The sequence below is a fragment of the Apteryx rowi genome, unplaced genomic scaffold (assembly GCF_003343035.1).
Source record: "Apteryx rowi isolate R43461 unplaced genomic scaffold, aptRow1 scaffold_24, whole genome shotgun sequence".
Taxonomy (NCBI): Eukaryota; Metazoa; Chordata; class Aves; order Apterygiformes; family Apterygidae; genus Apteryx; species Apteryx rowi.
In genome coordinates this window covers 1,894,825-1,915,887 of record NW_020448752.1, presented here as the reverse complement: position 1 = coordinate 1,915,887, position 21,063 = coordinate 1,894,825, and the positions used below count along the sequence as shown (strand labels likewise).

Sequence of the window (21,063 nt, the reverse complement as noted above, 5' to 3'; positions counted from 1 at the left end):
TCAGCTGGAGAGGAACAGAAATTTAAGCCCTGACAACTGCAGAAGGAGCTTGGTTTCTCTACCCGTCTGCGTCCTGCCATCTTCCCACCATGATTGCCTCAGGTCCTCACCACATCTCCCATCTTCTGCTGAATTCCCAAGTTTTCAGCTCAGCATAACCAACCTGCCCCATTGCCTGCAGTTTAACAGTTCCTCCCRTCTCATCCACACGCCTCCAAGATCTCAGCCTTCATTTTTATCATCTGTTCCTCCAGAAGGGAGCAGATGCCGACCAATCTGCCCTCCCTCCAGTGCACTCGTCCTCCACTCCGCCTGCTTGTGCCATCGCACGCCGTTAGGTTGGCTGCAGGCAGGCAGAACAGCCCAGCTCGCCTTCACGAGGGACGGTGATGTGGACTGCTGCCCTCCGCAGCAGACGTCTGTACCAAGCATAGAGGAGGAACTCRGCAATCGCTCGGAGGTCAGCGCACCCGGGTCCCCCCGAGCACACACAGCCCAGGCCAGGCCCAGCGGGTCAGCAAGGGTTGCCGCGGAGCTCCGGCCACCAGACAGGACGGGAAGTGCTTTAGAAGCACCTTGCATGAGCAAACCTAGTCCAAACACTAGAGGGAGTAGGGTTACTTTATACAATTTTGGAAAAAAAACACCTTTCTGTGTATTTGGAACAAAACAGTAACTGGAAAACAAGATACTTATAACCCATTTTGAATACRAACAGCAATACTAGTTAACAAATACCTCAGAAGTATTGCAAAACCATGTATTGCTATTTAAACATTCTTATATCCAAGCATTTCAYATTCGTGTCCTGTAATGGGGATTATTAGCTATATAGAGAGATGTGCAGCCACCTAGTAGCAAGGAGACCTGTAACAGCTGCTTCTGCAGCACCGGCTCCGGGAGAGGACGGACAAGGTCTCGATACCTCGATCTGCTCAGCTCGGGTGACGGGGCRGTGTCCGAAGGCACGGCTCGCTATCCGAGCTTCTGCAGCCTCACGTGGCAAGCACGGATGCACATATTTAACTTACAGCATTTGTGCCCATCACTGTTTTTAATGGGTTTACTCACTCCTGAAAGAAGTACCYGGACCTTTGCAGGGAAATTCATAAACAGCAAGTCAAAGCTGCAGGAATACCTGAAAAAACATATAGAAGGCAGATCATCCCACCCTGAAGCAATACATCAATCCTATCAGTGAATGTATGTTTTATTGAAAGTGTGGCATGAAACACTTTACTGTGAATATAAATTTATAAACAGCTCTTGATGTATCTGTGAGACTTTTGGCAAGGTTTACCACGTAATGCAATTCACAGTATATTCTAATTTAGGAATGTTTGCTCAATGTTTTTATATCAATTAAAAAAAGAAAAAGAAGTTGTTGAACTTCCAAATCATAAATGATCAGTTTTTGTTAATTATAAAATATTATGAATTTGCAACCTTTTARTTCTAGTTCTCAAGGAACTGCCAGCTATTTAAAACTGTACCTTTATCATTATTCACAAAGTTTAACAAAAATAAATACAATTTTGAGGTTGTCTTTGGCATGTCGTAATTCAAGGCAATAGTATCTTTAGCAGCACAGTGCAAAGAAGGACAACATACCATACCGTACAATGCACTACTAGAGTCAGCCTTACAAGAAGAAGAGAACGTAGTACAATGCAAACTTTAATGTCAATATATACAGAGCTTTAAAGAAAACATTTTTTTAAAATTAATGAAATAAATACAATATGATACAAAATCCACAATATGCTTAGAGAAAGAAATGACAGTTACAATATCTGTTAACGGGGACCTTTTGTATAGTTTCATCTTTGAAGTACCTCAGAGAGCATGTAATTCATTGCACACTGTTTTCAATTAATGCCCTTTCATATATTGAGATTTATAGCCAGTCACGTGCCAGAATAGTTTTAGCTCTAATCAGAGTATCAGTGCAAGAATGCCAAAGTGCTTGGGATATTATGACAATGCAATTACTTAGCAAATGCTGCTCATAAACCTAATGCAAAACACACCAAATAGGAACACTYTGTCCCGCAAAGGAGATCTCCCTTGAGCAATTTTTCAGTTCACGCACACACACACACTCCCAAATAAACCAGGATTCAATGYTAATTATTCAACCCCCCTATTGGTAATAAGTCACTTCCCAAATCTTAATAACCAATATAGACATAACCAATTAGAGTATAAAGATCCTCTAAAGCTTTCAAAACTAGAGTTTTTATGAGAAAATTTGCTCATATTCAGGAAATACGAAAACCTCGAGGAAACCAGTAATTGATTAATCTGGGGAGACTCCTAGTTAGRTAAGTTATGGTAACATTCAACTCGGCTTTAGCTACACACGGGCTTTTTTCTTAATTTGTATTCACCCTTCCAGTCCCAAAGGAAAATGCAGGTTTATCAAAATTAACAAGAAAATAATGTGGGGGAGTAAACGTTTGGAAAAAAAAATACGCTGAAGTAAGGACAAACAGTATTCAGAATGTACTTAACTAAAGAGGCGTTAATGCAGAAGGAGGGCACGTTACCCATGATAGCATATGCATGTTACCAACAGATATCAATATATACTCAAGAACATTTCTGAATAAGTTTAAGGAGCAATTTTTTTTTTTTTTTTTTAAATAGAGCGCGCTCCCACAGCATTACACGAGGACTTTATCCTACCTAATGGCTTAAGACGCCTTCTGAAAACTTTGAGAAAGAAAAAGCTGTTCCTTCCATCCTCCTTTCTCTCACACAAATATTTGCAAACTTTTAATTCTGGATAGGACTGAAAAACTTAAGTGCTACAGAAGTACATAAAACCCCATATTTGCATTGATGCCTTAGCCTGATTTCATTGATACAAATCTGGATAATTACTATGGTATTCTGCAATTCATTTAAACTCCACCCTTGCAAGCTATCCTAACTTTTCATTGCAACATTTGAGGACAGAGAGAAGAGTACTAGACGTAGCAATCTGTCACTGTCAATGACCTGTTTATAAATATACTGCAAGCAATTTCCGGTTGTTAAAATTTGCCAGAAATAATTTTAACTTCTTGATATTTTGATCAGTTTCTTCAACACGTATATAAAGTTTAAGCTTTGGAAAATAATTAAAACATGGAAGACTTAATTTGACACAAGTGACCTGGGTGAGGTTTTGGATGCTTTCTCTAAACGCAAGCGAACATCTGAGCCATACAACACCACAGGCCTCAATTAGACAGTATGCTTAGACCACCGGCACCTTCGCCTCTTGGCGTGATCAAAAAGAATTTACTACTTTCAAGCATAATGGAAAAAATACACAACTACTGACAACAGCATTCAGACCGCAAAAGCCACAAGACAGTGGCTTAAATCATCCCGCCCATGCTAATGCTCTCTGATACGGACACTCTTCATTAAGCACCACTGGCTGCTGTCGACGCCACTGCATAGCTTTTGAATATAATACAGGAATAAAAGAGAGTTCTTAGTTTTTTACTGAAAAAAAAATGTATTTGAACCTGATAACTGTAGTATCCACAGGGCGAAACAATCAAAAACGTCAGCTGTCTGCTCCAGCTACAGTCGATGTCAGTGGGAATCTCTCCACTCTACTGAGACCTGTATCAGGCTCTATGTGAACTTGAAAATTAGCACTTATTTGCAATGGACATTACCAAAACTAATCAGAGTAGAAGCCATTTTGCTGGCAGTAGCAGAGACCATACCCAAAACATTAGATCCTTTAAGACAGTAATTAGTTCTCTGGCAACTCCTCTAAATAAGGAGCATGCTTTCCCAATTTCTTTGCAGGTCTCTGTAAAAATTTCATTCTTACTTATTTAACATTAGTATTATAAGATGGTAACTAGCTTGGAATCTTTAACTGTGCAGAGACCAAAATGAAACAAATTACACTAACCTTTTGCTCCAGCCAAGAGCATATTCAAATAAATGTAATTCTGTTTCAAGTGCTTAACTGATTACTCAGGAGCAGATCATGCTACTTTTAATATAATTACTTGATTGAACAAAATCTATGTTTGGAAAATAGAAAGATGAGAAATATGAATGGAATTCCAAAAGAAATATGAACGAGATGATCATTAAAGACTATAGTAACAGTAGCCTGCAAACGATGGTAGAACTCTTCTGTATTCCTGTATATCTAAAATATTCCAAGACTGACATGCTGAAATGCTCATAGCAAATGAACCTTTTTCCCAAAATTAAGCATTAAGATTGGCATACCCCGTACACTGGTCTTTTCAGATAAAACAAAGATGTTTGACCATATGTTTTCTTTGTGATAAGACAAAACTTTGTAATGTTGCWGTCACCGAAACCTTACTTTTGTTCCAGGAGTACCACTTACACTAGAGGCTAGTAATGATAAAAAACAGCAGGGATAACTTTACAGAAGTTGTTTTGAATTCTGTGCTAACAATCAGAACATCCATCCTGTTTGTGCGTTTTTCCTCTTACCACCTCTGTTTTGCACACTGAGAAGAACTTATTGAGTATCTTCTGCTGCTTACAACTGCTTTTGTGCAAAATGCTTCTAAGGTGCTTATAACGTGGTGCTTCTGAGCAAGCTAAAAGAAAATACCAATGCAAACACTGTTAAATGATTCATGAATAAAGCCATTAAAGACCAGCTGCTACCTTATGGGAAAGCTGAAGACGATTCATCTAACATTTTAGTTGTGTTCTACTCCTTGCATTACCTCTACCCCCAACTCAACTTTTTCTAACATTTCAACCTGCATTATACCTTGACCAAGGGCTCTATTTCTACCATTTTGGCTTTTTCTTGGAGGGGATTCAAAGTCTTTTAGCATTTGTAAACTTACAAGCAAAATTATACTGATAGGCTGCCAGTAAGAGGTTTACACACACTCTTGCTCACAAAGGTCTCCAGTAATGAGGAGAAGGATGAACCAACTATGTAAGACGCAGATTTCATACTGAGCAATAAGCTTTCTATGTAGCAGCTGTGTTCTTTGATAACTTTCAAGCATTTCAAACAGGCACCTCAAAATTAGGCACAAAATGGCCCCTAAAGCTTCCAACATCTATCGAACACTCAAGAAATTTAGTATGGGGTATGTTCTGCATGATACAAATAGCACACCTACGTTTGCTGTACTCATTAAGTCTCAAATCTACATATATCCGTACCTAACTATTTGGCCAGATAATTTCCATCTTCCCTCACCACAATAAAAGCAAGCAGCTTATCTAATAGTACTTCCAATGCCATCAAGTACTTCACAGGTATAASCAAAAACCAGCCAGCATCCTCTGCATTTTAAGATCTGAGTTTGTTGCTGCTCTTGGTAGTTAGGCCAGAATTCTCCTGAAAGCTTTATTTTTTTCTATCTTAAAATGCAAAGTTATACCATCACAGATGTCTTATAATTGGCTACAAAAGGGATTTGGGACAGAAATTCAATGATGGCAAATCAATCTGAACTACATTTGATTTTTGGTCACTTGGATTCTCTAACTGTTCACAATCTAACTGTTGGTCACTAATATACTTACCTAATATTTAAAATGTGCATCATCCTACTATATCAGYACAATTGTACAGTAATGTCTAAAACTTGTGAAAATGCTTTATTTTAAGCTCATTATCTCTGAATGTACTAGTTCCCAGTCTACTAGCAAATGCAAGTCACCACTGGTTTTGAGTCAGAAAACCCCAAGCTGATTCTGGCCCTGAGATTCGCTTTCTCTCTAACACAGCATTTAGAAACAGCTAAAGCCCTAACACCAAGACAGAGAGAGTGAGTGAGTGCTGGCAACAGGATATTTTCAGTAACTTGCCCAGAACTGTGAAATCTCTCTGGTCAGAACTCCCTTAACTGGGCACTCTGCAAGTCTTATTTATTTTCCCAAGCTACCCCTACAGTCAGGCAAATAGGATTTTGCATTTATGTTCTGTAATATTTGTACATGCGGCTAGAGATTCTGATAGAAGCAATGTTCTAGAGAAATCAAATAAAAAAAAAATAAAATCCATGTGCCAAGTTTGCTATAATAAAGTGTCAGTTTGCCTCATATGCCGATCAAAATTAATATTGTATATAGTCAGCAGAAATGACTGTCAAGGTAGCAGTAACAGAGTCATTGTACAAATGGACAGGCAATATAATTAACAAAACATACTGGGTTGCATGGCGTTGTCTTGAAGTGGTATCAATATTATTTAAATCCTTAATTTTGACAATTTACACACATATCTACTTTCTCCAGCTCAGTGCAGAACACAGTACCGTTCATAACTGCTAGAAACGTTCATCATCTTACATGACACCATTTGCTAACTAGTATTTCCTCTGGCCCACAAGTGATTAAGTTAAGTTTATGGGTAAAGTGCAAAAACTTACACATCCTTTTTGTTTATATTTGCACATAAACTTATCAGTTATTGGCACCATGCAAACACAGACCTCCCAAATTAGCACTAACGCATTTAACACTGGCACAATACATTGGTCAGCTTTTCATAATAGTAATGAACAAGTTAAATGAATTAATTTGAATTAAGTGCCCAATTATAAAATAATGGATTTGTCCTTCACAATAGGGTCTAAAGGTGTAAAGAAAGAAAAAAAGAAACCTTACACTGACACTTTTTTATGTACAACTTGGTCATTGACAACGGTCCCCTAAACCATTTTTTATGAACCCAGCAGAACTATACAGAATGAGAAATAATATTTGCAACAGATCTCAAAGGACAGTGTAGAGAAATTCATTATGGTGTACCTGATGGTTAAATTAATTTAACAGATACGGCCTGTAAAACAACACAGTATGAACCTGTGGATTTTTTTTTTTTCTTTTTAAAAAAAGGACTTTTACAGAATTCAAGTAGTGTAGCAGGAAACCGTAGATGCCTTTTGATCACAGGTCAGGTGAAATAGAGCCACTTATTGGATTTTTCCCTTGCTTCTGTTTGCTAAGGTGTCCCAGTGGATCTATAAGTCTGTCGATGTTAGCTTTTTCATGCTCCGTCGCTGAGCTAAACTTGAGGCTGCAACAGGCTCTAACACTGGCTGAAACGTCTTGTGATTCAGTGCAGAATATGTGGCAGCCATGGCTCCCTAGAGAACAATAAAATACATAAAGGCTGTAAAAATCATTTTTATCAGGAAATAAAGCAACAGAATATTAAATTCTTAATGAATTCTAAGAGAAAACACAAAACTTACAACAGGTCAGAAATATTTTCTAAGGTTTGTTTTGAAAAAACATTTACTGCTGAGTACTTCAGGTTTCTAAGCATGGGTGTCTGACATTCCTTTTTATTCCCTCTATGCTTCTTTCACATACCTTAGATGTAGCAATAACCTTTTAACGTGGCTGAGAATTAGTATCTTCTAAACAATGTTAGCATCATTTATCAAAATCAGCCACTTAACTGGATATTCAGGTCCTGACTTACAAACATGACAGAATTAAGACTAGTATCACAGGTCCTTGTTTTTGAATCCAGCAAAACTGGAGAATTCAATGTGAGGAAAGCATGATACAAGACAGTCACTAGACTCAAATCCCAAATGGTTTCTTGAATAAGAACACCTGGAGACCTGCAGAACTCTGTTTCAGATAACTTTCTTATCTGGTTCTCATATGGCCTAAGCTACTTTAATCTTTGATAACAAGAAAAAAAGTAMATTTTTTTCCCTTCCACATAGGAAAAAAATTGTTCACCAATAATTTGTCAGCTTATGTAACTTAAATGAGTATGTATGTACAAGTGAACAGAAAACTAGTTTCAAGAAATGAGTTCTGCCTGTAGTTCCGAATGTGACCCAATTCACTGCATGCTGAGTTGTCTCCTTATCCATTGCCTGTAACTGGGAGGACCAATCCCAGGAAAAACTGACTACAACAGAAACAAATTTAAATGAACTAAATTACATTTAGTGAGGAATTAATGAAAAACAGCCAACATTTGAGCTGTGATTAAACTTCATTCTTATTAGTCACAACATTGAATATAGAGACTGCAAACGCACTGATCGCTCTGTCCACGGCTGCACCCAAGAGAATGCAACGCAATCGCTTGAAATCAGAGAGAAGAGTTTCTGGCAGCACCAGTTGGTTATTCTGGCATTAGATAGCAACAAGGAACTCGAGGATAAATAAGCTGGAAGAACTTCAAGAAGAACAGCTACTATCCACACTACTTGCACTTTTCTTCACAATCTAGCAAGACWCCAATCCCACAAAGTTAAGGGAAAAGCAACTTCTTTAGACAAGGAAACAGTTTATTAGGCAAGCATGCCTACTTCATATTTATTTCTACTCAGTTTATAAGGGTTTTCTTCTCTCCATTATAAGGAAGTGAACATTAGCCTATTAATCCTCTGGCATCAGTGCAACTACGTAAAGAACAACTTCAGACAAAGTAATTACATTAGAATAGATGCATCCCTTAACAGAAATTTCCTAGTGCTAAATAAGCATTCTTTGCAACATCTTCCACCCTCATTAATCCATATTTACAGCTTCAGGCAGAAAGTGAAGAACAATATTACACCCAACTGAAATCAGAAGGGTAATTCAGCAATGTTAATTACCGGAGGGCAGGGGAGGGCAGAGAGGGTGTCTTTCCACAACTGAAGATTAAATTCATAAGTAGCAAGAGAAGGGCGTGAGGGAAAGAGAATTGGGTTGTTTTACCTTTACTAGATGTGGCGCATCTTGCCTGTTTAGCTGATAATGCGGCAACTGATCCCTACAGGCTATCCATGAATGTTTTAATACTTGCTCTGCCGTGTACCTCTGATGGGGATCTACATGAAGCATACGGGATAACAAGTCCTAGATAAAAGTGAAAATATACGTATTATTCAGTTAAAATAATCTTACTTCAGATTTTAAAGCATTAATTTTGGTTAACAATGAAAAAAATAGCCTGTGTGGCAGGGATTAACACAATGCAAACACACACACAAAATCAACAGATAAAGTGGATCATTCTGTGCCTTGACACTGCAGAAGTCTGAAAACAATGTGTTGTACTATTTAAACAGTTTAACAGAGCAGGCCTTTATTGTAAAGAGACTTACTGTTGTTTGTGCTTCATATTTCAGTCTGTTTATAATTGATACCATCTTTAAAAAAAGATATCATCTAGCCTGATACTGGGCTAGAAATCCTGATCATTAAAATTCAGCAGAAAGATTTTTATGGAAGAAAGTTGTTATTTGCAAATACCCCTCCTCATTCCTGCTACACACTTGGTGTCTTGTGGCTATATARTACAAATCTAATTCACATATAGTGATATACTATTGAAGATTTTTTCAAGAAGCTATACGAAGAATAAAACCACACAGAAATGAATACTTGTTTTTGCCTATTTAGAAGCATTAGTAGTAAGTTATTAATTTCAATGTTGGTCAGAAGAAGAGCTGTATGGGAAGGGCACAGAATAAAGGCAGAAATAGCTTGAAGGAAAACAAAGTGAACAAGCTGACAGAACGTTCCCTTTCTGTTATGTAAAAGAAGTTAAGCATAAATACACAGAAATGAATTATTTGCGCCAAGACAGAATCAGCCAACAAATATTCTGAATCACTCATATTGAAATGAACAAATACTGCGGTTCCAAAGGATGAGGAAAAGATTTAATATTAATGCCAATATATATAAAAGTAAAACCAGTGACTAAGATACCTACATACCAGGCCAACATCAAACCCAGAACACACACACAGTAATTGATGTGTGATGCAGTCTTTAAATAAAAGGACAGCACCGTAACCAGGCTGATGAAAGTTTTTGGCAAAAAAATCCAGACATATTTGATTACTAAAGTACTAGTCTACTTGCTGAAAGTGATAACATCAATATAATAGACATACTGTAAAGCACCTAAATTTAGTGCTGTAATGTTTAAAAGAAAAATTGTACTACAAAAAATTCACCTATTTAATGGAAAACTAGTTAGCTATCAGCCTTAACAAAGTGTAAAAAGATGTTTTCCACTGACAGGATTTGTAAGGAACCCCACGAACACCTGGCTTCTGTCCAGTAAAAGCAGTGAAGAAAAAAATACTAATGAACAGAAAAGCCTATATTGGGACCTATTCTATATGAAATCTTTATCATTGACCTGGAAGAGGCAGAGTGCACTCTCATCAAGTCTGCAGACAACATCAAACACGGGGGGAGCAGCTGACATTCAAAGGCAGAGCTGTCATTCAAAGGGACCTAGACAGGCTGGAGGAATGGGCCAACGGGAGCCTTATGAAATTCAGCAAGGACAAGTGCAGAGTCCTGCACTTGGGAAGGAGGAAACCTTTGCCAAAATACAGGCTGGGGAGCAGCTTTGCTGAAAGGGAGGTCTTGGGAGAGAGCAAAGTGAACTTGAGCTAGCAGTGCGCCCTGGCATCAAAGGTGGCTGCCAGCATCCTGGGCTGAAGCACAGCGAGTAGACTGAGGGAAGCGATTATCTTCCTTTAGGCAGCATGGTTGAAGGACTAGAGACAGGACACAAACTGAAGCAGAGATGTTCCAGCTTGAAATTAGGAAAAATCTTTCTCATCATTAGGACAGTCAATCATAGGAAAAAGCTGCCCAGACAGTTTGTACAGTCTCCATCCTTGAAGGCTTTCAAAATCCAATTGGATGAAGTCCTGAGCAACGAGCTCTGATCTCACAGCTGACCCTGCTTTGAGCCAGAGGTCGATTACCTTTACTGCAATGAAGCTTGCGGATAACAATAGTAAACAGCTGTGTTAGACTAGGCTATTTTATAAAGTTAGGCACATGTTCATTTGAATTCTACAAAAATACAAGGGGGGGGGRAAAAAAAAATACATTTACACCTTTGCTGCATCTGAAACAGTATCCCAGTTGCCTCCACTTAAAGAGAATTTTCCACTGCCTATCCGTACCAGAATCTCCTCAGGAGTATCATTAGGACCATTGGCAAATGGAGTATAGCTATTAGAAGAGAAGAGAGAGAGAAAAAAAATCATGTTATAAAGACTAAGAAACAGGTAAAAACCTCATAAATCATTCTGCCTAGATATCTCACTGCTGACAGAAGAACACTACATACTATTAAGTACTTCTTATATCAGCCTCTCATCTTTGCAACTTTATTATTCTCTTTTTTCCATAATTGTGGTTATTCAGATAGAATAAACTGGAAATGCAAACTAAAAAGATGTTTTAAGTTAACAATATTATAATAATGCATTCTAACCAGCAAAGACCATCAAATAAATGGAAGTGATTTATAAACAAAAGTTACACTAGATTGCCAGAGTATATAAAGTAATACAAACCTAGAACAGTGCCCTAACAAGATGGCCTCATAAAGTTGGAGTAATTTAGTGTTTGAGGTTACACGCATACATGTGCATTTAATTAGAGAGAGAATGAGCACAATAGACATGCACATGCATCTGCCTCATTCGGGAAAAACTACAAGAAAATATTCTTGTTAGTTTTTACTAATTGAGTTGRGGAGGCATAAACCACAAGGTTGTTGGTTTTGGAGGCTTTTAATAGTTGACAGGATTTAATGTAAATTCAGGTTATTTTCTACAAATCCTGCTGTGAAGAACACAAAAGAATTAAACTGACAAATCCGAAAACCTATCTTAATGACTTAAATACACTTTTTAACAACGCTAAAAGTATTATGATGTCTTGATAACTCCTGTGGTCATAGTACCAAGTTCGAATTAACTATTAAAAACAGGGGAGGGGGGGAAACACCTCACTCGCATTAAGTAATTACAATGTAAGACCCTTTAGTTTTCAAATTAGCATGACAGCAATAATAAAGCTCTGTGCATTGTATCTTAGTACTTTGAAAGCTCTGCATAAAACAAAGATCAATCAATCATCAGCAAAGGTTTAGGAACTATCCCAACTAGTTTAATTCTGGTATTTCAGCTGACGAACTTAACGGGGGAAAAAAAAAAAGGAAAGATCTGAAGACTTGCTGGACCATCTCTCTCCATGCTTTTGACCTGTCATACTTTTTGTTCAGTCAATAATGTTTCTCAAGCGTGCAGGCAGTATACTGCCCAACATCTGCATGCTTGGACCTGAATCATCCAGAAAACTGAATTTTCATGGCAAAACTGTAGTGGTGGTGGTGATTTTATATGGAAAAAGTACAACATAATCAGGAAGAAGAGTTTCCAACGAATTGTATTTATCTATAAGACAAAAGATCTGGTAATTTTTCTGTTGGACAGAACAGAATTTAGTGGCAGACTGATAAAGGTATAAACTCTGTAAGTGCTTCACAGTGATTAGTGAGAGTTACAAGAGAGATACAAGAAGGTGGACTACACGGGAACTGGGATGGGGAGGACAAAAGGCAGAAGGAGAAAGAAGAAAACCACCGCATATTTTCAGAAAAAGTTCTTTTCCCTAGACTGGGGAGAGGCTATGGCATTCCCTGGTCATGTATTATAGAAGAGAGATGCCTTGAACCTATATGCTAAATAAGCCTAGTGTATGCCTACACTTATAAATTAACAGGTTCCTCTTCCACTTCAGTGTGTCTGTCATTCCGCATCCAAATCAATGACGCAGTAGCTTATAATTTTAATAAATGCATGGATTCATGCAGCATGCTGGAATTTTACATAAACACATGAAAAAATTTAAGAAATATTTCTCACCCTGCCAACATTGTGTAAAGAAGAACACCCAAGCTCCATATGTCGCAAGCAGCATCATATCCCTGTCGCATGAGAACCTATAAAACAAAGAGCTGTTGAAGTTCTTATCTATCTATATAAAAAAATACCCCTACTTCTACACACACAAYTTAAGGAAGGATAACTCAACATCAGGATAATTGAGGTTTGATCATTCGTTGCTAAATATATGGGTTACAGTAACTATTGACAGTATTWCATGTTCCCAAAACATGATCTCTTAAGTTTCTCAGTAGGCTTACATCTTATTTTTAAGGGTACATTTTGCTATTCTTAAAGCAGGTTTATAACACACACATGCACCAGTCAGCGTTTTTAAAGTACTTAAATATAAGGAAAACTAACAGAGTTTTTTTTTTTTTTTTTTAAACAGTGCTACAAAGTTTAATTACTTGATGCATCAAAAACAGAACAAAGAAAATGCTTGGCAGCTTAAGATACCTCTGGCGCCACAAAGTTTGCAGTGTAGCAAGGAGTCAGAAGTAGTCCATTTTCTCCTCGAAGCTGTTTTGCAAATCCAAAATCACAAATCCTGATAGAATCAGCATTATTTGAATCATCCGTATATAAAATATTACTAGGTTTAAGGTCCCGATGCACTACCTTTAAACAAAGAAAAATTTTAACATCTGTCATTTCAAAGTTGATTGTACATATGTTTATGCATATTTTACAATTTTTAAAAACTACTCTCTAGTTTACTATACTTATTAACAGTTCTACGCAATTACATCACTTTTTCTTTCAAGTAGTAACACAGGAATTCTATTTTAAGCAATCTCATTAAAGAAAAAAAAGCCTACTGACTTACAACGCATCTGGAACTAACATAAGCAATGTCCAAACAAGCAGAAGAGAACAAGTATCTGCTGTTTCATAAACTGTAAAAGGAGTTGAAATGGTTGCCAGAATAACAGGATGGGTTGTTTATATCATTCACCTGTGTTACAAAACACTCAGAAATCTTCTGCCTTAAAAATAAGCCAACCAAAGCACATAAAAAGCATTTGCTAATTATAGGAACTGTGAATGCAATTAGGTCATAACAGAAAACACTCACTCCTTGGCAGTGCAGGTAGTCCACAGTCTTAGTTATAGTATATAATACAGCACTAGCCTCTCGTTCCGAGAAAAACTTCTGTCTGAGAATTCGATCAAGCAGCTCTCCTCCTTTCATCAGTTCAGTGACAAGGTATATGAATCTACCATCATCATACACCTGAAGAAATTTAACAAGCACATATATATATATATACACACACACACACACCATACATATATTCATCCAGATCCCCTATAATTATACATCCTGAAAAGCATGAAAACTACAGTTTAGATTGTTGACCTATTCACTTACATGAACATAGAGCACAAACACCAGGCACTGTCAAATTTAATTCTGCAACTGAAGAGTCAAAGCATGAAGTATAAAAAAAGCTTGCATGTCATTCTGTGAGATGCGGAGATAGATCACTAAATCATCGAGTCAGAATTAATTTCTGCAGTCTAGGAACTTCTGCTGAAAGAAGAGACTAGCTCTATTACTCCCTATGCCTCTTCCCCTCCATAGACTATTTTTAGCTGCTGGCACTTTGCATACACATGACAACATGCAACTGCTTGTTCAGCATCAGATTACCAATACCTTAGCTAGTAGTATTTGAAAGAAGAAGAAATATGACAATCTCTAAAAATTACATCATTTCTCACTTCCTCAAGTTCATTAAACTTTGTTCAGTAATATCATTCTGCTACTTTTCCAGATGCTTACAAAGCCTTCAGAAGGAGCACAATAAACAAGACCTGAATTTCAAGCCCAGACATGACAAAAGAACTCCTGCAAGAGCAGGGCAGGCAAAGAAAGCCTTGGAAAAGCAGTCGGTCTCAGAATTTTCCTTCACTGGTCCCCCCCGAAAGCCTTCTGTAGCTTGGTTTAAACACAGGGCAAAATTTGGTTTCTTAGGGTTCCCCCACCTTCCTTTTTTGGGGGGGGTGGGGTGGGGCTATGGGGAGGGTTGGAGCAGAGAAGCTTAGGAAGATTAAAACAACATTCAGAAGAGATTAATATCAAAATAATGGTATATTTTGAAATACTCAATACACTACTATGTGTGGTGTTCTCCCAATTCATTTTGCTGAGAAAAAGAAACTTGCAACCCCAATACATCACTATACATCTATATACAGATTGACTACTGTATAACAAGAGGTGGTGGAGAAAAGAGAGGTACGTACATCTTTTAAAGTAATAATATTTGGATGTTGTCCATAACGCATCAAAATCTCAATTTCTTCTGAGGGATCCCTCTTACTTTTATCAATTATCTGTAAAATATAGTAACAGGAAAAAATCTTGGCTAAGCAAAGTCTATTTCATGAAGGAAACTTTTTTTTTTTTTATTCTCACTTCGGCAGGAGAATCAAAATTTTCAGAGTTCATCACTTCTTACCAATCATGACTAATTCATCTACCAATTTCACATCCTACCATCTTATTCAATTCTTTATCATTACTATCAGTTAAGCCTGTACCATTAACACAGTCTATGCTGCTCCAAAGGACAAAGAAGTTCACTGGACTGTCCGAAGTGCCACTGCTTCCCTGCAGCCCAGCTCCACCCTCACAGATCTCACTTATTTTACTCCAGGTGTGCTCAGCGTTGCCCTATACTTTCAGGCTTCAAGTTTATAAATTCAAAGCCAGAATACTTCATATAGTTGACACACAGTTTTTCAGTGATAGTACTGCAACCACAAAAAGAACTATAGAAGACAATACACAATTTCAATGAATGAAGAAAAACATGTTTTTCATTTCTCACAGCATATAAGCTGTGAGATAATAACTGAGAATTAGTGCATTTTAAAAAATTTATTAATCCACTGCATAATTTCAGAAGTGTCAAAATGAAATTTATTTCAAGTACCTTTACAGCGAACTCCATATTTGTAGCTATGTGTATACATCGCTTGCAAACAGAGTAGGAACCAACACCAATATCTTCCTTCAGTTCATATACATCGGTAAACTGTGCACTGTTTCCATGAAGTTGCTTTAAAAAACAAACACACACAAGCTGTCAACTAAAGCAACAAAGTGCTCTTTGCCATACTACTATTTCCAGCAGCAAAAGTTTCTTCTGCTTGCCCATGCTTTTTCTTTTGAATTCTGCCTACAGAAAAATAGAAAACTGCTTTTTTTAAACATCTGGAATAGAAACATCCTGTGAAATTATTTTAACACACTTTAATAGCCTTCCTAACAAGACAGCAAGCACTAAATATTGGTCAATCTTTGGCATTTCGGAAAAAAAAAAAAAAGCTTTACTTAAAAATGTTTTACCTGTACTATTGGCAGTATATTGGTGAGTGGTGAGATTTTATGATCTTCTACAGTAGTAGTAGCAACAAAACTAAATCCTTTGAAGAGCTGATGTGCATTTGCACTAGGTGGGACTCCTGGAGAATCTAATTGCATATACATTTGATTAGCATGACACATTTGTATCCCAGCAAAGCTGCTTTTTTTTCTTTCTTTTTTTAATTAATGTTCACACAAGTATGTTCAAAGAAACATTGAGGGAAGGGAGGCAAACGAAAACAAAACTAGATGTTGAATAGGATTTCTAGTCAATCACCTTTCTAGCTTCTCTTATTTCAATATCGCACACAAAATAAGTATTCCTGTGTTTCATTTAAGACTTCAAAACACTACAGAACCTAATGTATGAATAYACTTTTCCAGGAACACATTTATTGAAGCACAAACACCATTTATGAGAAAGAACTAAAGATCATAGCCTAATGTTCAAGAATAGCATAACAAAGAAGAGTGCTCGAAATTTCAGCTTCAGTAATGTGCAGATACGGTCGAAGTAAGATAATACAAGAATATTCAATTAATATTACTGAAAAATTAGAACCAAGTTTTTCCCAGATTATCTTACATACACCTCTAAAGTCTCCATTTAAAATTTCAGAATGTAAATAATTACTTTTGATAATTCTGTCTACTCTATTACAATGTGAATTGTAAACATTCACCAAACAAATGAGATACCTAGTTTTAAATGTTGGATGCAACAGTAAAGATAACATTCACAAAAGAAAACCTGAAGTGAACATACAAGTGTTAACATTTATTGCTTAGCATGTCTCGGTTCCAAGTTCAGTTACTGGGATATCTTCATAGCGTAGTAACGTCTAAAGGATATTTCAAAGACAGTTTTTTAAACTTCTTTGAAACTATTTGAAACACCTTTGAAATTGCCCCAGCAGGTCAACTGACCAGACCAACACAGGTTACACTGTTACATTTCCCCACACTTCCCTACTTTTACATCAACACCCCCCTGCCTTTTCTCAAGGGCAAAATCAAATTCAGGATGGTTAGTGAGTGGAGGAAGAGTTCAATGAAAAATTATCTATTATAATGTTAATTTAAGATTTAATTTTAATAATAATAATAGGCTCAACAAAATTATTTAGAGCAAGTAGTTTTCAAAGGAATAGTGAGCCTGAATAATAATCACTATTGCAATCAAACTTACTTTTAGTATTAAATAGATTTTTTTATAAAGCATTGCATTAAAAAATTATTAGCACATGCCTAACTTTAGACCACAATTAGGAAACTATTTCAGCTGTAAGCATTCCTCTTTTCTTCTTTTTTTTGTGAACAGAAGTTTAGCAGGATATCCCATTCCATTAGAAAACAGAGAATAGGAGCCCGCTGAGGAGAACACTCTCCTGCAAAATATTGGAAAGCTGTTGCAAGGTCCGTCTTCTTCAAATTGCGTCAGTGGCTTTTTCCTCATGCAGACAAAAGGGAAGTTAATACTTGAGATTTCCATTCAACAAATTCTACTAGGTGTTGACAATAAAAGGAAAAGGAAGCCTGGACAGATTAAGACAAAATTAAGATTAAACCCTCTTTCTCTTTATAGCAGAACTGGACTTGTGCTCTACTTCCCTTGCCATTGCATCTAGGGAAGCCATAGTTAAAAGTAAGGAAAAAAACAAAAAACCCTGTATATTGTGATAAATGTCACAGTAACCTCTAAGGTGGTCTTAATTTTACGTATTTCATTTTTTATTTCATATAAAATCCAAACATCAACCATTCTGATTTTCCATTTCAATTCACAGATACCAAATAAAAGTAATATTAATTTTTCCGCTCTGTGAACCTCATCAATTCATAACCAGAATACGTACGATTACCTTTTGGTGTTTTTGCTGTGAATTCTGGATCAAAACAAAAGGTATCTTCTGGTTTTCCAGAAGCAGGTTTAAATGGGGGTTGAATTTCTCTTCTGAATAGTTTCTGAAGTAGGAGGACAAAGTCATATAATGAAGAGTGAATGAAACTTGCACAGGCACTGTAACTTTGCCAAGCTAAAGGCAACTGAAATGTCATTGTTATATTATTTACTATTTCAGAAAACTATTTTAATATACAGAGAGTAGAAAAAACACAAACATGTTTGTAAAAAAGGACTTATTTTTATGTACCTTTGATTTGAAATGTTAAGTAAAGATGTTACCAAGCAAGTGAAACACAATACATGGCACTTTTTTTTTTCTTCTGAATCTGCATGACCTACTAGATCTGTACTTTTTAAATTACTGTAACAGGCTGCTGCTTATCACAGCCCCCACCAGCTCACCTTCGGCTTATCACGGAAAACATGGAACAGCTACTGTGCACTTTACCTTCTGCCATCATTTCAGACCTGGGTCACTGCTATTTAGGAGAGTCGTCAGCATCCTGAAAAGTCCACCCCAAGGGGAAGATAGGAAATACAGTCTTTACCTTTCTAATCTGCGAGAGACTTGTCCAACCAATTCTCAAGACTATTCTAGTGTCTTCCGAATCTACTAGGAGTTGGGGAGAGGGAAGGGGAAGATGAACAATTGCTCCTCCTTTTCTTCTCCTTTACCTAATGTACTTTAGAAKAATGCTTTGCCCAAGAGATATCAGCAATACAAGTCTCATTTATAATTCAGGAAGAAAAAATCTCGTGTCAAACGACGTCATGAAAGCCCTCCGTAAAGTTCAGGATGTTTTGAGAACATTTTCTTAGTGCTTCTCTCACCCTGATCTCTTTCTTACTGTTCTTTTTATTTAATCTCCCTGCACAAGAACAAGCAACACATCTCAATCCTAAAAATCAAAGGGGAGGGACATGAATTCATCCCAAAGAAGTAATAAGATAAAATATGGAAGCAGCCATTGACACCACCATAGCTAATTAAATACAAAGCACTGTCAAACACAGGAAAATAAAATCAATGTTAAAAGTATAAAGCCTTTAAATTTTCTTGCTAGTATTTATTTCTAAGTCAGCCCCCTAAAATCAGTAAATAGTATTCAACCATATTAAAACAGCCTTCTCTTACTAAAAATATCTACATAAAATAGTAAAATTTTCCTATTACTTAACACTCTAATGAGGAATTTGTTAGGGTAAATGCTGTATAAACACAGTTGGAAGTCCCCCTTCTCAGAGGTAAATACAAGAAATAAAGAGGAGGATAAAGAAAACATGGTTTAAAGAAACAGTTAAGCACAATATCGGTTAGCACTGTAGGCAGTCGTGTCAGCACAGCAACATTCTATTCATTCTGTCTGGGTTTTTTTTTGTGGGCATTATAGCAAAGGAAGGTTTTCAGAGGGGATTTGATATAGGGTATCTTGGTTTTCTGAATGTTTCTGAGCAACATATCTCAAAAGCTTGGAGAACCACAGAGGAAAAGCATCAGTATGCTTGTTAAAAATTTAAACAAGCAAGCACAGACTTAAACAGACTCCTGATTATCTTAGAACACCAGAGTCAATACTTAGCTGTGAATAGAGTATGACTGATGAGACAGGAATATGCTACGGCTCGCAACAGAGCGGTCCAAGAGAATTATAGTCACAGGCAGTTTCCATGCCCTGTGCGGCAGCATAAGGCATACTCATACTAGATGGACACTTATTCAAAAGAGTCTGTTTCCTGCACACTGACGCACGCCAGGAATGTCAGCATCCTCTCCTAAACGCAAGGATCCTAACAGACAGTGTTGCAACTCTGATTATTTAAAAAGTAAATGCACAATTTATAATTGTTTTAATACTCCCTATATCATAAACACCACAGCTCAAAAAGCCAAGTAAATTTATAGTACAAGATGGAACATAACAGTCAGCAGTGTTACAGGGTTTATCGTGCCCTACTCAGATACAAATGCCTATATGTTACAACACAAAACAGTTGTTATCAGTCAGATCATTCTGTACTTACATTCCAGTCAACAGTAGAAAAAAAAGGATGCCTCTTGATTTCTTCAACTCCATCTGAACCAGCTCCTGAACAAGAAAATACTGAATTTAAAACACTTTTGGCTACAGTCTCTGAACATGATTACACTAAGTAGCAGCTTTTTCATTTTTAAAAACAATTGCATACACAGTTATTCATGGTAATCATAAATATAGAAATATTCCAAGGATGTAAAATACTTCAGTGTATGCCTCACCAGGGAGGCAAACCAAAGTGCAAGAAGCTCACAGAGTCTCAGCAGTGTTTTGCTCTGACACTGTCAAAGCATCAGTCTCTGCTGAGAGACGTTAACAGCTCAGTTGAGAACTGAGGCTATGACAAGTATTTAATTAAACATATTAAGTGCATCCAATACACTCAATCTGAGTGGAAGGAAGTTCAATGAATTCCAATTTCTGACGATCCAAGCAGTTCACAAGACAAAAAGAATGCATTTTAAAATTCTTTTAGAGAAGAATTTCAGCTGCTGAAGCTTAAGCAAGACTCTGCAGAATTCTGCATCCAGCACACTGAAAAGTCACTGGCCCAGGAAAGCAATCATTCATCAGGCAAACCAAGAAAGTCACGATCTAAGCTAACAACAAATGGTATATAAAGTCTTACTGACCACCAGCATCGGGGCTTGAGAGTTTCCGGCTGCTATTTTCTTTAAACAACAAATTCGGCCAACATGTTTTTATTTCAAAGATTCAAATAAATTAACCAACCTAATCTATTTGATGGGTTTCTTTTAAACAACATCCTCAGAAGACTTTGTGCCTCAGGGCTGAGGAACTGAGGCATTCCAAGTTTTGCTCTATGGAAAAACAGAAGTAGTCAGACAAAGAAGTGTATTTTACTAAAAATGGTCTACGTCGACTTAAGCGTACAATTTGATCCATCAAGGATCTGTTCCAAAGTCTTGGACAGTAGACACATTTTCACTTGTTAGCTTTTCAGTTTCACATTATACAYGAGTGATTTTTCCAATTAAAAAATTGTATTTTCAAAGTTGTCTTCACAACACCAGTAAGTTAAAGTTG

At 36.9% G+C, this 21,063-nt stretch overlaps 1 protein-coding gene across 5 annotated transcripts in view; it reads right to left on the bottom strand.

Annotated features, from left to right (window-relative positions):
- Positions 1–1,194: 1,194 nt before the first annotated feature.
- Positions 1,195–21,063, bottom strand: part of LOC112966232 (ribosomal protein S6 kinase alpha-6) — a 47,009-nt gene continuing 27,140 nt past the window's right edge. For 3 of the 5 annotated variants that reach the window (XM_026066120.1, XM_026066118.1, XM_026066119.1), the window contains exons 11-22: positions 20,749–20,837; positions 20,003–20,067; positions 17,937–18,039; positions 16,057–16,181; positions 15,641–15,766; positions 14,949–15,038; positions 13,774–13,932; positions 13,155–13,316; positions 12,675–12,751; positions 10,854–10,971; positions 8,701–8,841; positions 1,195–7,115 (exon numbers count right to left, since the gene is read on the bottom strand). In XM_026066120.1, the coding sequence (XP_025921905.1) occupies positions 6,990–7,115; positions 8,701–8,841; positions 10,854–10,971; positions 12,675–12,751; positions 13,155–13,316; positions 13,774–13,932; positions 14,949–15,038; positions 15,641–15,766; positions 16,057–16,181; positions 17,937–18,039; positions 20,003–20,067; positions 20,749–20,837 (1,381 nt within the window). In that variant the 3' untranslated portion in view covers positions 1,195–6,989. Of the gene's footprint in view, positions 7,116–8,700; positions 8,842–10,851; positions 10,972–12,674; positions 12,752–13,154; positions 13,317–13,773; positions 13,933–14,948; positions 15,039–15,640; positions 15,767–16,056; positions 16,182–17,936; positions 18,040–20,002; positions 20,068–20,748; positions 20,838–21,063 lie in introns of those variants that run through there. The other 2 variants (XM_026066121.1, XM_026066122.1) reach the window with 2 other exon arrangements.